Source organism: Hippopotamus amphibius, chromosome 1, assembly GCF_030028045.1.
Source record: "Hippopotamus amphibius kiboko isolate mHipAmp2 chromosome 1, mHipAmp2.hap2, whole genome shotgun sequence".
Classification (NCBI taxonomy): Eukaryota; Metazoa; Chordata; class Mammalia; order Artiodactyla; family Hippopotamidae; genus Hippopotamus; species Hippopotamus amphibius.
In genome coordinates, this window is record NC_080186.1 from 111,543,374 (window position 1) to 111,558,114 (window position 14,741).

General features: G+C 42.1%; 2 protein-coding genes across 2 annotated transcripts in view; one reads left to right on the forward strand and one right to left on the reverse strand.

The window, feature by feature from the left end:
* Positions 1–411: 411 nt before the first annotated feature.
* Positions 412–12,401, reverse strand: POLR3C (RNA polymerase III subunit C). The gene is made up of 15 exons (XM_057721403.1): positions 12,263–12,401; positions 11,090–11,256; positions 10,291–10,546; positions 9,996–10,181; positions 8,857–8,945; positions 6,980–7,084; positions 6,757–6,849; positions 5,018–5,098; positions 4,730–4,781; positions 4,314–4,374; positions 3,710–3,860; positions 2,852–2,953; positions 2,687–2,736; positions 2,121–2,270; positions 412–573 (listed from the first exon to the last, which is right to left on the reverse strand). Exons 2-15 carry the CDS (start codon positions 11,234–11,236, stop codon positions 492–494), a joined length of 1,605 nt encoding a protein of 534 aa, XP_057577386.1. The 5' UTR covers positions 11,237–11,256; positions 12,263–12,401; the 3' UTR covers positions 412–491.
* Positions 12,402–12,730: 329 nt separating this feature from the next.
* RNF115 (ring finger protein 115) overlaps positions 12,731–14,741 on the forward strand; it is a 67,103-nt gene continuing 65,092 nt past the window's right edge. Inside the window, exon 1 of the mRNA XM_057721416.1 lies at positions 12,731–12,861. Coding sequence (XP_057577399.1) covers positions 12,760–12,861 — 102 coding nt within the window. The 5' untranslated portion in view covers positions 12,731–12,759. The remainder of the gene's footprint in view (positions 12,862–14,741) is intronic.

Below are 14,741 nucleotides of genomic sequence, written 5' to 3' on the forward strand. Positions count from 1 at the left end.
CAGTCCACCTGCTAGCCCTGCAAACAGCTTTTATCTTCCCTCTGTGGCAGTCTTTCACATTCCCTACACTGTGTGTGTGTGTGTGTTTAAGATTACAGTTTAACAAAGTAAAGAATGGTGTAGCCTTTTGTAAACAGAATGAACAGCTTATGAAGAAGTTTTTCTCATTGTCAGGGATGTTCAAACACAGCCTTAGCTGACTTCTTGGTGGGAACTGATGCATCTGATAGATGGTTACTCTAGTTGATTCAAGGTTCTTTCCCCTGCCAAGACTTGATGAGGGTAGAATATAGTGATGGTTCTAAAACAGGGTCAGCAAACTTAAAAAAATATGTCAAACTCTTTCTGGTGTATTTCGGGTGGTAGGGATAAAGAGAGGGTTTCAGTACAAGAATCTGGAACTTATCCTACTGCAAAGAATGCATCTAGACACCTCCTTTATTTTCCCTTCCAATCCCCTCAGATCTTTTGAGGAAGACTCTTTTTGTGGGTCATTGTCTCTTCATGGTGCTCTCGATGTATGACTCCAGCAGGAAGATGGTTTCATCCACCTGGATCTCACAGGCATCCAACCTGAGTGAAAAAGTGAAAGCATTTGCCCAAACAGAACATTCATTAGCATATTTAAGATAAGAGACTGGACTGGGTGTGGTCATGGAGAATTGCTTGGTTACCGCTGAAAGAACTGGGTGGAAAGCAAGAGAACCAATAGATCATTCTCCCATTTACTGAGCATCTCTTACGTGCCAGGTACTGTGGAAACTGCAGAGGATTCAAAAGATAAGGCCTGTGTCCCAGGAGAAGTCACAGTCTAACTTGCAATGAGGAGAAAGACAGCACATATTAAAGGCACAGGTGTAAAAGGACCTAGTGTGTTTTAAAATAGAAGCTGACAGTGGCTGAGGCTTAAAGTGATTAGGAATAGAAGGGAACACTTAACCTGATAAAAGCCATCTTTTGAAAAACCCACACCTAGCATCATACTTAGTGCTGAAAGACTGAAAGCTTTCCCTCTATGATCAGGAACAAGACAAGGATGTCTGCTTTTCACTTCCATTCAACATTTTACGGGAAGTTCTAGTCTGGAAATTAGGCAGGAAAAACAAATAAAAGGCATCCAGATTGAAAAGGAAGAAGTAAAGTTATTTCTAATTCACAGATGACATGACCCTATATGCAGAAAAATCTCAAAGGATCCACAAAAAACCTACCACAGGTAATACATGAATTTTAGCAAAGTTGCAGGATATAAAATCAAGACACAAAAATCAGTTCATTTTCTATACACTAGCGATGAACAATTCCAAAATGAAATTTAAGAAAACACTAAAACAGCATCAAAAAAGAATAAATGCTTAGGAATAAATTTAACAAAAAAGTGTAAGACTTGAATACTGAAAATGACAAAACCCATTGAAAGAGACTATGGAAGATCTAAGTAAATGGAAAGACCGTCCATGCTCATGGGTTGGAAGATTTAGTATCATTAAGACAGCGCTTCTCCCCACAGTGATCTACAGATTCAAAGCAATCCCTATGAAGGTCAATGGTGAGGAGTGAAAGAAAATAAGGATGAAGAGACAGGCTGCTATGAGACTGTGAAAGGCCTTATATATTATGCCAAGGAGTCTGGTCTTTACACTGTAAATAAGGAATCAATAAAGCATTTAAAGTAGAAGAGTGATACTGTCAATCACTTCAAAGATACTAACTTTGAAAGCATTATAAGAAATGGTTTGATGGGGGAGGTGACTGCAAAGGTCTGGGAAAGAGGTGAGGAGGGCCTGGGGAGCAAGATGAAAGGCCAGATTTGGGACACATTGTTGAAGTAAAATCAGCAGGCTTGGTGAACATGGAGGGGCGGGGAAGGGAGAGAGGGAGAGAGGAAGAGAGGGAGAAGGAAAATGTGTGTGTGTGGGGGGTGGTGAGGGAGGAGAAGCTGAGAATGTCTTCAGAGTCTTCAGCTTAGGAAAATAGGTGGATTAAATTCTGTTAATGGAGTTGGGGAAGAAGAGAGTGAGTTTCGGTTTGCTCATGTTAAGTTGGAGGGGTAGCAGGATATCGAGAGGGATTTGTCTTGAAGGTTTTTGAAACACAGGTTTGAAGTTTATGAGGCTTACTTGTTGACATTACGTTTCAGGGTCTCTAGCTGCTGGCGTTCAGGGGCTGTGATCATCTCCTCTATTTCTTGTAGCTGTGCCTCCTCTGCACCTGTAGCCTGCATAGATGCAATGATGGCTTCTACCCTCTGAGACTTTTCCAGTAGACGCCTGTCAGACAAACACAACTCTGAGGCATGTCCCCTAGCCTTGGAGATTCTTTTATCCCATAGCCCTGGGGCAAAACTCCCCCTTTTACCATGTTCCTGGTCAAAGTGGATAATGTCACTCTCTAAGGACGTTCTCTACATGCTTAATTAGAAATGTGACTTCACTCCTGAAACTCTTGCTGCCTCTCATTTGTACTTAAAGTTTGGTGCCAGATTATATGTTGCTTATAAATTTAATCTGCAAAATTATTTCACTGGGGACATATTAGAAGTGTATAGTAATACATGATTATGCCAACCTAAGCCAATAATTCAATGCAACCGGATTGGTTATTGCCTCTAATTGGTTTCCACTTCTACAGGAAATTTCCCCACAGCCTTGAAAAATGTAATTACCCAATTGAAAATATTACTCACTTGTTTTCTTTGGTTTCAAACTGCCTCCTTTCTATCAAGTTGGCTACGCTCTGAGGGGAGAAGAAGACAAGAAATGCACACAGTTCTATTCAAGTAGCTCAGACAAAACGGCTAAAGGGGGCACGAGGGTGAGACATCTCTGTGGCGGGGATGGGGAGCAGTTACCTTGTAGCACCTGTGCAGCAACATTCGGGCAGCTGACAGGATGTTCACGGCGTATAAATAGAAGGTCCTGGATGGGGCATGGTCTGGCGTTTTGGGGATTTCCTGTTTGTCCATATAAAGAAAAATAAGAGACATTATACTTTTCTTCAGAACTGGCAAAGTAAATACCTGTCCTGCCTGGAGCTACTCAGCCCTTTCACTTACTCTTCCCTCTTCCCCAGTCATACAGCATCTGTGTTTATGGCACAATCAGCCACATGGAGGGTTGGGCTACCTTGTTTTTTCTATTTGACTGTCAACATCCTGAGTGGGGAATAACGAGGAGGCACTTAACAGTTACTGAGCAACTCTTCTGTGCCAGGCAGATCGTATGTGATCTTTATAACAAACCATATTATCTCTGTTACCACCAACCATCACCATTTTGTAGATGGGAAAAAAGATGGTAGGTAATTTCCTCAGTGCAACTGGGTAAGAGGCAGAGCTGTGATTCTGACTCCAAAATCCATTCCTCATAGGGTGTACTACATGGCTCTGCATGTAGTGAGGATCCAATAGATGCTCTTGATAGATTTAATCTATAATAAACTTAGGGCTCAAGGAAAGGACAAATCACAGGGACTAGGAGCTAAAGAAAAAAGGGTAGGGTGATTCTGGAGTGATTTCTTGGCTATGCCTCTTTTTACTAGGCCAGTTAAAGCTCCAGAGTTATCTTTCAAGTGCGTGCTATGTCTTTATTCATCTTTTTTTTTTTTTTTCTGTCTCAGAGCTGGGTACAGTTTGTTTGGGGTTCAGGATGTTTGCTTCAGGAGTTTCTCTCATCCTAGGTCACCTCTGCTGATTGGTAATCATTGTTACCTGGAGTGATATGAAATTTTCTGAGAGCATCTTATAAAGCATATCCTTTGCTTCCTTTGCTGGAATCATTGCAAAGTCTTCTACTTGCTTCTGCTCCAGATGTTTCTTTTGTAAAACTAGACGGAATATTCTGGCACAGCGAGACCCAAATCTGGAAGGGAATAAAGGAAGCAAATGGCATGCCAATGTAGATTAGCTTTAGCTCTTCGTCACAGACGGTGGTTGTTCGATTTCCATGTGTGGAGCCAGGACCACAGAGGAACAGCCGCCAGAGAATTCCTTCGTAACTCCACAGATTGATGACAACACTACTAATCATAAGAGAGTCACCAACTGCGGACTCATTTGAATGCCTCAGTTCCTGCATTTGTAAGTATAAGCTTTAGGGAGGCTGGTTAATTGGCATCACTGGGAATTAAGCAGTAGGGTATTTAGGCTAAAGAGCAGTAGTAGACGGGATCCAGGGCAGTCCAGAGGAAAATGGGGCAAGATGTGCTAAGCTGGGCCTGTATCGGTTGCTTATATAATAATCAAATCACTTGTTCAAATGGGGTGTGGAAAGGAAGTATCTGACCCCCAACCTCAATAAGGGTGACCCCCTTACCTCTCTTGTACGACGGACTCCAGAGTGGCTGTGGCTAGAGATCCTAGAGCCTTATGTAGGTCTTTATGTAGAGGGTTAAGGTTACTCCGTAATGTTTTGGCCTGCTCATTGTGATCTTAGTTTTATTCCCGAGCTTTTAATTTAAAATTTAAGTGCTATTTTGTTTTTCACAGTAGTCTCAATTATGGTATGTATTTCAAAACCTTAATTAACTAAGGTGCTTAAGTCAGGGTTTTGCTTAAGTAAAATTTGGTTAGTTAAAACTCCCTTTTACTTCTTTATCATCAATGTTTTAGTTCAATTTTGTAACTGACTTAGTATACTAAATATCATCAAATCTTTTCTTTTCTAAGTCACCATTCTGTTTCATAGTTCAGGCTGCCTGACTGTAAGGAAATAACCACCCATGAGGATACTGATGACATACATTCCTCCACCACTGTCGCCAGACTTTCCAACAAACTCTAGCTATTAAAAAAAAAGAGAGAGAGAGCGTGTGTTATCTAAATGGAAAGTCCAGTGATTCTTTTTCCGCAAGAGTAAATCTGACCAAGAGTCTGCAGCAGGAAGCCTTCCTATCAGACGATGGTAGAGAAATTATCTGTGCGGGCTAGGTAGAGAATGAGGCTACGTAAGACTGATACCAGATATCAGTGGCAGAAATTAATCGTAAATACAACAGAAAAAAGAAGAAAAAGACTTACTGGATCATCTGCCAGCAGAGTGAGATACTGATCAAGAACTTGCTTAGAGATGTTATAGCCAACAGGTAGGGATCTGAAGATCTAGGGAGAAAAAGAGACAGTGAAAATGGGTTTGGGAACTTAGAATTGCTGACATTGCTGAAATAAAGATGTTTAAATTTTAGATATCACAAGTATAGAAATGTCCAAAAATACAGCAGCATTGTTGGTAAGAGTAAAACACTAGAAATAATTCACATGTCCAATAATAAGGAATTCATTAAAATAAAGTACAGCATGGCCATTAAGTGGAATATGATATGGCCATTATAAAGAACGAGGCAGATCTAAAAATACTGACATGAAAAGAAGGTTTACATATACTATCATATGAAAGAAGCAAGTTTAGTACAGTACATAGAGTATAACCCCATTTTGTTTTGTTAAAAAAATATATATACACCTACATTTACCTGAGACTATACATAAAAAAAAGTCTGAATAAAGATATGTACCAAACTACTGACAAGGATCTCTGAGGCTGGGATTATGGAAAACTATATATATATTTAAACTGGGTTATGGTATATACAAGAAGCACAGATCTTAAGCCTTCAGTTTGATGAGTGTTAACAATTGTATATACTCATGTAACTACCATCTGCAGATACAGAACATGCCTGCCATCCCTGAAAGTTTGGGGAACTATAAGCTTTAAAAAATTATACATTTCTATGCTGTTTGAATGCAGGTCATGTAATTACTTTTGTCATCAGAAAAAAACTTGTATTTAAATTGTGTTATATAGTAAGTTAAAAAAATTTAAAATAAATAATATATAAATACATAATGATATGTAATGTGGATAAATATTAGTTTAATTACAAAACAATATAAATAAAACATTTGATATATTAAATATTAATTTTTCAATAAACAAAACTTAATAAACAAACTATTTAAAACAAATTTAAAAATATACAAAATATATGGAAAAAACAAATATAAGGGGCCAAATAATGTCCTGAGCGCCAAGGCTCAGATTCCAAACAGTGGATCCTTAGAACAATTAAGAATAACTTGTGATATATATATATAATGAAATACTACTCAGCCATGGATGGACCTGGAGATTATCATAATAAGTGAAGTAAGTCAGAAAGAGAAAGACAAATACCATATGGTATCATATAAATGGAATTCAAGATACGACACAAATGAACTTATCTATGAAACAGAAACAGACTCATAGACATAGAGAACAGACTTGTGGTTGCCAAGGGGGAGGCAGGTAGGGGAGGAATAGATTGGGAGTTTGGGATTAGCAGATGCAAACTATTATATATAGAATGGATAAACAACAAGGTCCTACTGTAGAGCACAGGGAACTATATTCAATATCCTGTGATAAACCAATATGGAAATGAATATGAAAAAGCATATATATGTATAACTGAATCACTTTGTTATACAGCAGAAATTAACACTGTAAATCAACTGTACTTCAATAGAATAAATTGAAAGTAAAAAAAGAATTACTTATACTTTGACTAAGATAATGGCTTAGGTTTTTAAAGGTGGGATTCTCAAGAGACCAAATATTTCAGTACCTACCACCTGAGGATAATCGCCATCCCACCTCAAATAGTAAAAACCCCTTCTTTGAAGGTTCAGACCTCAACCTAATCCCAAGCTCTACGTACGATAATTATAATATCCAAGAGTCTGTCAGTAAACTAATACAAGAACACGAAGCTCACCTCGTTGGAAGACAATGGCTGGGTGAAGGGGGCACTAGAGGAAGTGGTAATCTCACTCATCCGGAGCATGGTCCGCACGATCTCGCTGCTGGTCTGGGTTTGAAAAGTGAACTGGAATTCAGAATTCACTCTGCTGTGCTGGCTCTGGCTATATGCCAATGGCCACATCTGGTAAATAAGTGAATGTTTCTGATAGCCACTGTCCCACCCACTGACATATCACCTGGTCCATCCTGTTGGCAACTGCGCTCACAATGGCTTGGTCACGGAAGTGCTGGTGGAATCTGTCAAGGTTGGCCTGCCAATAAATTCCATCATCTGGAATGGGCTGAGGAGGAGAAAAGGATCAGAGAGAAAAGGATTAGGAAGAAAAGGATTAGAGAGAAACATTTAGAAACAATTAAGAGTTTTCTAGAGAGGAGCTTGGATTTAACTGTTCACCATTTCTTTTCCTAAACCATTCAATCATATGGATTTAGTGCCTCCACAATGACAAATTCACAACCCCCAACTTCAAACAGATTCTCTTAGTTTAGCTCCAGTCTTTCTCTATTTTAACTCTTCTCTAGTATCCTCAAATCTCCTATCTGCCCCTCCCTTCTCTTTCTCAGCAGATGACCTTGCTTATTTCAGAGAGCAAATAGAAGCCATTAGGCCAGAACTCATTCAACGTGGTGCTCACATTCCCCACTACACTTCTTTGTTTTTAAAAAATTTGTGTTTTTACCTACTTTTACCATTGTGGAAAAATGTTCCTCCTTTTACCTAAGATTAATGCCCACACTGGTGTACTAGATCTCACCTTCTCTTGCATACTCAGGGACTCGGGTCAATTACTTTTCCCTTTCTTCCTGTAAATCTTCAGCCTCTCTTTTTTATTGGCTTCTTCCCATCAGCATTCACTTTGTCCATATCTCTTCTACTCTAAAAGAATTCTCCTTCAGAATCATGACTGCCTTCCTTTTCCCTTCTGTCATAGCAGAGCTTCTCAAAGAGTTGGTCATCCCGGCTGTATCCCCATGCACGGATTTACTCCACCCATTGCCACCATCATACTGAAATGCCAAAGTCCCCGAGGAACTTACTGCTAAGTTCAGAGAAAACTGTCCAGTTCTAATCCTACTTGATCATTCTAAAGCATATGACACGGTTGGACATTTTCTCCTTAACTCTATGTGGCTCCTTGGACTTTACAATGTCATTCTTTCTTGGTGCCCCTCCCAACCATCCTGGCTACCCTTCCTCTGTCCCCACAGATTCCTTTTCCAGAGCCTATCTATAAATACTGGTGTTCCCCAGGGTTCTGTCCATAGCCCTCTTTTCTTTTCACTTTCCATATTCTACTTTGGTGATTCTATCTGCTCTCGAGGTTTCAACTATTCCAAATCTCCTACTTACTTCTAGAACTCTCTATTAAGCTCCAGGTGCATAGACTCAGCTGCCTACTTGACACTTCCACCTGTGCCTTAAAACTATTCTTTTCAAGTTTTCAGCTAACTATATTACAACCAATGCAATTTCTTAAGCTAGAAACTTGAATATCAGCCCTAACCCCTTGCTCTTGCTCATCTACTATCCAATTACCAAGTTCTATCTATTCTTTATATTAATCACTGCTCTATTTTTCTTTATCCTGATTGTCATGACCTTACTTCTGGCTCTAATCTCGACTCACCTGGATTACTACAGTAGCCTCCTAACTGGTTCTCATTTTTCTTTTTCATATAGTGGACACTATAAAAAAAGCATAACTGGGTTTTCTGCTTTTAATCTTGTTCCTTTGGCACTGTTCTTCCCATTTTTCACAGAGCAGTGCTTTTTCACCTTTTGGGGTCACGGTTCCCCTGACGAATCTGAAGAAAGCTATGGAGTGCTCTATAGAAAAATGCACATAGCACAGGTGGACTCTCTGAAATGCATCCATGGAGTTGTACAAGTTATGACTAACTTTGTTAGTCTATCCCTGGCCAATATTTAATGAAGCTCATAATCCTGCTACTTCTCGACCCAAGGACCTTTCAGCTCTTTCGGGGCTTATCATCTTAGTGCTCTTTCTGGCTTGCCTCAGGGTGAGGACTCCTACTCAAGAAGCCTCATTACCTCTTTGTTATCTGTGGTATGTTTTGGTCTCTTAGCCTTGGGCTCGCCAGTAGCATCTTCGTCGGATGATCTCCTCCTTTTACCTTTCCCTACCAAACAAAACAGTTGCACAGTTAGGCTGCATCTCATATGACGACAGGAAATGACCGAAGTTGACAGCAGGTGTCTCTATCCCAAAGACATCTGTAGCTGCCTCTAGGTTAGAGATGTTGAGGAGACTGAGGAACTACAAGAAATTCAAGTTAATGATGAAGTCATCTGAAACTCAACATGTTCAAGAAGAAATTCAGTCTTTCTTTGTCAAACTGCTCCTGTTCCAATGTTTCCTTTCACAGCGAACGGTACCATCATCCTGCCACATGTGCAAGCCAGACACACAGATGTCATTCTTGATTTATCTGTCTTCCTCACCCCTCCTAAGTCTAATTTTTCACTGGTTTGTCTACATTTACCTTTGCCTCATCCTCTCTGCAGACAGAAACATATTGTAAGAATGCAAAGTGGATCATATCACTTCCTTTAAAATCCTTCAGTAGTTTTCCTTTGCTCTTAGGATAAAGAACAAGTGCTCTGTGAGGTCTTGCATGATCTAGCCCCTGACTATCTCTCTAACCTTATCTTATGGCTCTCTTTCCTTTCCTCACTGTGCTTTAATGATACTGATCTCCTTTACTTCCTCAAATTCCTATATTTTTCCTCACTACATACTATTCCCTTTGCCAAAAATGCTTATCCTCTGTACCCCTTCATACCTTACCTCACCCGTTGGCTCCTACTTCTGCTTCAAATCTTAGTTCAAATGCCACTTTCTCAAAGAAGCATGTGCCCCAAATCCCCCGATAAATCTGGTCCCCTGTTATATATTTTCATAACACCCCATACTTTAACTTCATAATACTTATCACAGTTTGTTAGTTATATATCCATCAGGCTGTTTGATTAATGTAAGACTCCTATACTAGACTTAAGCCCCACAAGGGCAGGGACCACAATGGTCTTTCCATCTCTTTATACCACAGGATCTGGCATAGAGTAAATCCTTGGTAACGGCTTAATTGATTGAGTCATTCATTTGACAATCATTAAGGAAGAATCTACAATTAGGACAAGTCACAGATCTAGGAGTCAAAATTCCTTACCTATCAAGCTCAGTTTAGGAACCAGGTACATGTCCTTTTCATTGATGACAAGAGTGGGGGCAGGTGGCGGTGGCCCAGGGTCTGGATTCTCAGTGGCAGGCACCAAAGGGCAACGCTGCACGAAGTGTGTGTCTGCTAGTCGCACAAATGTGTTTGAGACCTCAGCATAGTCCATGGTCTTGCCATCTGTATGACAGGAGGAAAGAGGCAAGTGAGATGGCCTCAGATACCTAAGGGTCCTCTCTTGCAGCCAGCCAATCTATGCTTTTGCTAAAGCTGTGAATATAGTACTGACCCTCCATCGTCTCTGTAAGCCGATCTGCTACTTTCTTCACGACAGCTGACATTGTCATTTTGCCATTCAACAGCAGCTCCTCAACAATCAGCTCTCCAGTGTCACTGTACAGTGTTTTGGCAGTATAGATATACCGGGGATACCTAAGCATTCGCAACACCCGGCTGCACTGGGCTTCATACTCCACTACACCACGTTTGTGCACTTGATACGTCACCAGGTTATGCTGGATGAGAACACAAAGGGCTTTTTTAACCTAGAGAGGACACAAAAGAAAGAGAAGAAAAATCTGATGATGCAGCTCATTATCACCGGCAATTTTTGTCCAACAGTTTCCTAAACATCAGGAGATGGCTAGAATCTTTGTGTGACTTCCCTCTCTCCACTGGAATAGCTAATAAGAATTGAACGTCAATGGAAGAAATCAGGAAGATTCCTTGCTATGATGCTCATATGTCTTCTGATCTTTATCTTCCAAAGTACAATTTACTTCCTCTCTATTATTCTCATTCCTTAAACACAGTACTGAAAATTAAGACTCATTATGAATAAATGAAGTATAGCATACGGCATAAGAGGAGCAAAGATTTGCCTAAAAAGCCACAATGAGCCAGAACACTTTGAGAAGCAGAACGTTGGGCACTATGTCTCATCCTCTTTCCCCTCCCAGATAACACTATGCTGATCCTAGGGCAGACTTTGCTCTCTTTTCTATTTTGTGGGGTGGGAAGTAACAATATTCAAAGGTAGGTAAAAGAAATTAATGAAATGAAAGCAAATTAATGTGATCCAAACATACCTGATCCAGCGATGTTCCTGTGTCATGGGCAGTAACTCGTAGTGGCTGGCTGCCAGTTCTGATTAGATGGACTCCAATTTTTTCTACAATCTCTCCAAAATGCTCTTGCAGCAACAAAGAACACAGTTTAATTTCTGCTTGAGTCATTGTGCTGAGGAGTCACAGAGCTAGGAAAAAAAACAAAAAGACGGTGCGATGGGAAGTTCTTCTTTTATGTTGGGAGTAGAGCTGTTGAGTGTAAATTCATCTACTTTCTGGAGGGCAATTTGACAGTAGATACACCAAAAGCCTTAAAATCTTGCATATCTTTGACCTAATACTTTTGTTTTGGATATTGTTCCAGGGAATAATAAAAATGTGTCACTTTAGAATACTGATATTCTGGAAACAACCTCATAAGTGATTATTTCAATAAGTTATGGTATACTCATACAATGGAATACTATGCCAACATTCACAAGAAAGTATAATATGTATTAGTGCAGAAAATTGTTCATTAAGTGAAAGAAGCAGGTTACAAAGCAAAATGTAGAGGAAAGTTCAATTATTGCGAAAATACCCCCAAACGTATGCATAGAAAAAAAGACTGCAAGACTATGAAATTTATCTTTATCGGATCATGTGTGATTCTAGTTTTCTTTAAAGGTCGGGTGTAGATGGGTTTTTTGATCTGTCACAGACTTGGATTCTATATTTCATTGTTTGAAAGAATTAAGGACACTATTCACAGCCTATTGGGGCTGACAACTTTGCAAAATAAACTAGGAGGTAAATGATAGCTTCTCAACAGCGTGTTTCAAATAGGAGATGAAGTATGTTGTTGGCAGGGCAATATTTAATTCTGAAATTTCTATTCCTTTACAAAGTAGACCAAAAAGAAACAGACATACTTGACTACATAATCACTTCCTTATTATTACAAGTGCTATCAAACACTGGTTTGTTCATTTATTTCTCCCAATTCCTCAGAAGCCAAGACTCTGCCTTTCAGCCTCACTATCCCCATCGACAGGTCTTTGGGGACGCATCCCCAGACCCTCTGCCATCCTCGAAAAGGATTTCCAAGGAGCCTGGCTCCTGCATCTTCACTCCTTTCCCGTAGGTTCCGGTCCCGGACTGGGTTCCTGGGTCCAGAGACAGGGCCGCCTTGTTCAGACCGTATTTTCCACTAACCTCTGGGTCAATGCAACTTAACGCCGCCGACTTCCCGACGGCGGCCTCGTTCGGCTCCGGCTAGCCGCCGGGGCAGAGGGGGAGCCCAAGGTCCTTTCGCGTAGGAGCACGGCCACCGAGGAAGATCCACAGAGGGGAAAAACATGTGCCACTCTACCCGAGCGTTTCGGTGGTTTCCGGGGACGCTCTTTCTTTCTTCTCGCTGGGAGATTGGAGGACCGGCGAGGGGCCTTTTGAGGAGCCGGCGGGCGGGCGGCCGCGGGCGGACTCTCTTTCCTGCGCCTCTTTGGTGCTGGGAGGCGGGCCGCGGGGTCGCTGTCCGCGCCGCCGTCTCTGTGGGCTGGGAGACTCACGTGACCCCCGCGGGCTCTGGAGCGGCTGGCAGCACTGAGGAAGCGGCGGCGGCGGCGGCAGAGACGGCGACAGCAGCCGGGAGGTAGCGGCCTGGAGAGCGACCGGCCGGCTGCCCTCTCGGACGGCCGCGGCGCGAGAGAAAAATGGCGGAGGCCTCGGCGGCCGGGGCCGGTGCGGGCGCCGCGGTTGCCGCGCACCGGTTTTTCTGCCACTTTTGCAAGGGCGAGGTCAGCCCCAAACTACCGGTAAGAGCCCCGTGTCCTCTGCGCGTGGGCATCGGCCTGGATTCCTCGCCCCGATGTCCCGGAACGGGGCTTAAGCTTCCCGCACGTCCCCGATTCCCCTGACATCGGTCTCCCGAGGACCTGCTGCCCACCGTCTCCGGTCGCTGGCCCCAAACCCCGGGCGTCCCGGCCCTGGCTCCGTGACTCCCGCTTGGATGCTCCACCTGCCCCTCACTCTCTCCCCTCTTGACCGGCCCCCTCCCCTCCCCCTCCCCTCTTTTTTCTTTTCTTTTTGGTCTTCTTTAGCAAGTTCTTATCTGACACCTCCCCTCGATTTTCTTGCACTCTTCTTCACCTTGTCTCTTTCCCAAGAGGACCTCTCTTTCCCCCCGCTTGATACTCTTTCCGCTGTTGCTTCTCACCTTTCTCTATTTGCTTTTCCACTTTTCACCAGATCCTCCCCTCCCCCATCCTCACTGAAGCAAAATAGCGGATTGCTGAGGATTGTCCTTATTCGGTTGTCTCTAGGGAAGAAAGGAGGAAGAAAGCACGGAAAGAAAGAGAGGGTTGGAAGGTAACTGGGATGGAGAGGGGGACTTTGCTATTCAGGGGTTTCCAGGGCTCTTGTGAAAGTGAAAACAGCAGTGTACTAATGACTTGCAGACTGCCTGCGCTCCCTAACACTATTGAAGGAAATGGCTTTAGGAAGAAGGCAGAACATATTGTTTCAACTTGCTTATTTTGGTTGTCTTGCTGCCAGTGTCTTTAGCACCACCTGCCTTACCCACCGCTCCTCCCCCGTTCTCTCTCTTCACTTAGTAAAAAAGATCTAGGACAGAATGCTGGGGACTGCATCATCTGATGTAAAATTGGTTTTCGCCACTATCTGCCAGACTGTGTTAGCCCCTAGAGGGCTAGTGCTATCGCTGTGGAAAAAAGTGCTTCTACAGCACGCTAGCGGGGTACAGCACCCCCAACCGCGGAGGCAGTTTTGGGTTGGGTTATAGCTTCCACAGGGAGACCTACCAGGGTGAATGTTAATCCTACCTTTGGCCAACCATCTTTAGAACTAGTTATGGTTGTTCTTTTCTTTAGAAGTATCTGTGTTCAGCCTTAAGACAGGGTGCCTGTCTAACAACTTCCCTCAATGTTTATAGTGTCTCAGATACAATCTGTAAGAAAACCTACTAAAGTGTGTCTGTATGTCTTATTTCTTGGAAACACAAATGGAGTACAATGAAAAGTGCCTAAAAGGTATTTTAGCCTTTTTCACCTAAAGGTTGTGCTTTTTCAGGCTTTTACGGCATTTTCTTTCTTCTCTATTTGCCCAGCCCCCAACCTCGTAGTTGCAGTTTCATCTACATGCTGTTTTAGTTTTGCTTGCTGATTTGGCTGTCTGTGTGTCTGTGTGCTTTTTGCCATACTTCAGTGCTGAGACGAGCAGGTACCTTGTTTTTTTGCTAGCGGACATCAGAGCCTCCAGAATTTTCTTTTACCAGAGAGAAGGAGTCTGGAGTTCAGCCAGTATGTGTGTGACCAGTGACAGGTTGAATGGAATGCCCTATAGAACAGTGTGGCCCTCGCTCTTCTGATCTTTAAGTTGCTATTCACTGTTTGCCTTTAGGAGTGAGAAAACAGTCTAACTTTCCACAACTTATTATATCTTTTATTCTTACCTCAAGTCTTCACTTTAAAGTGCTCTTGAAAAGGAATCTTTTGAAAGACTTTTTAGGTCTTTTTCTAAGCCTTCGTTTGATACATGGAAGAGAAGTTGTTGATCTTTTTGACTGATTTATTATCTGTCATGCCTGATTTGTAAATTGAGGCTGACAATTAAGTATAACTGAGTACTTCCTACAAACATACAACGTTCAGAGCTGAATGGCCTGGAGCTGATACTG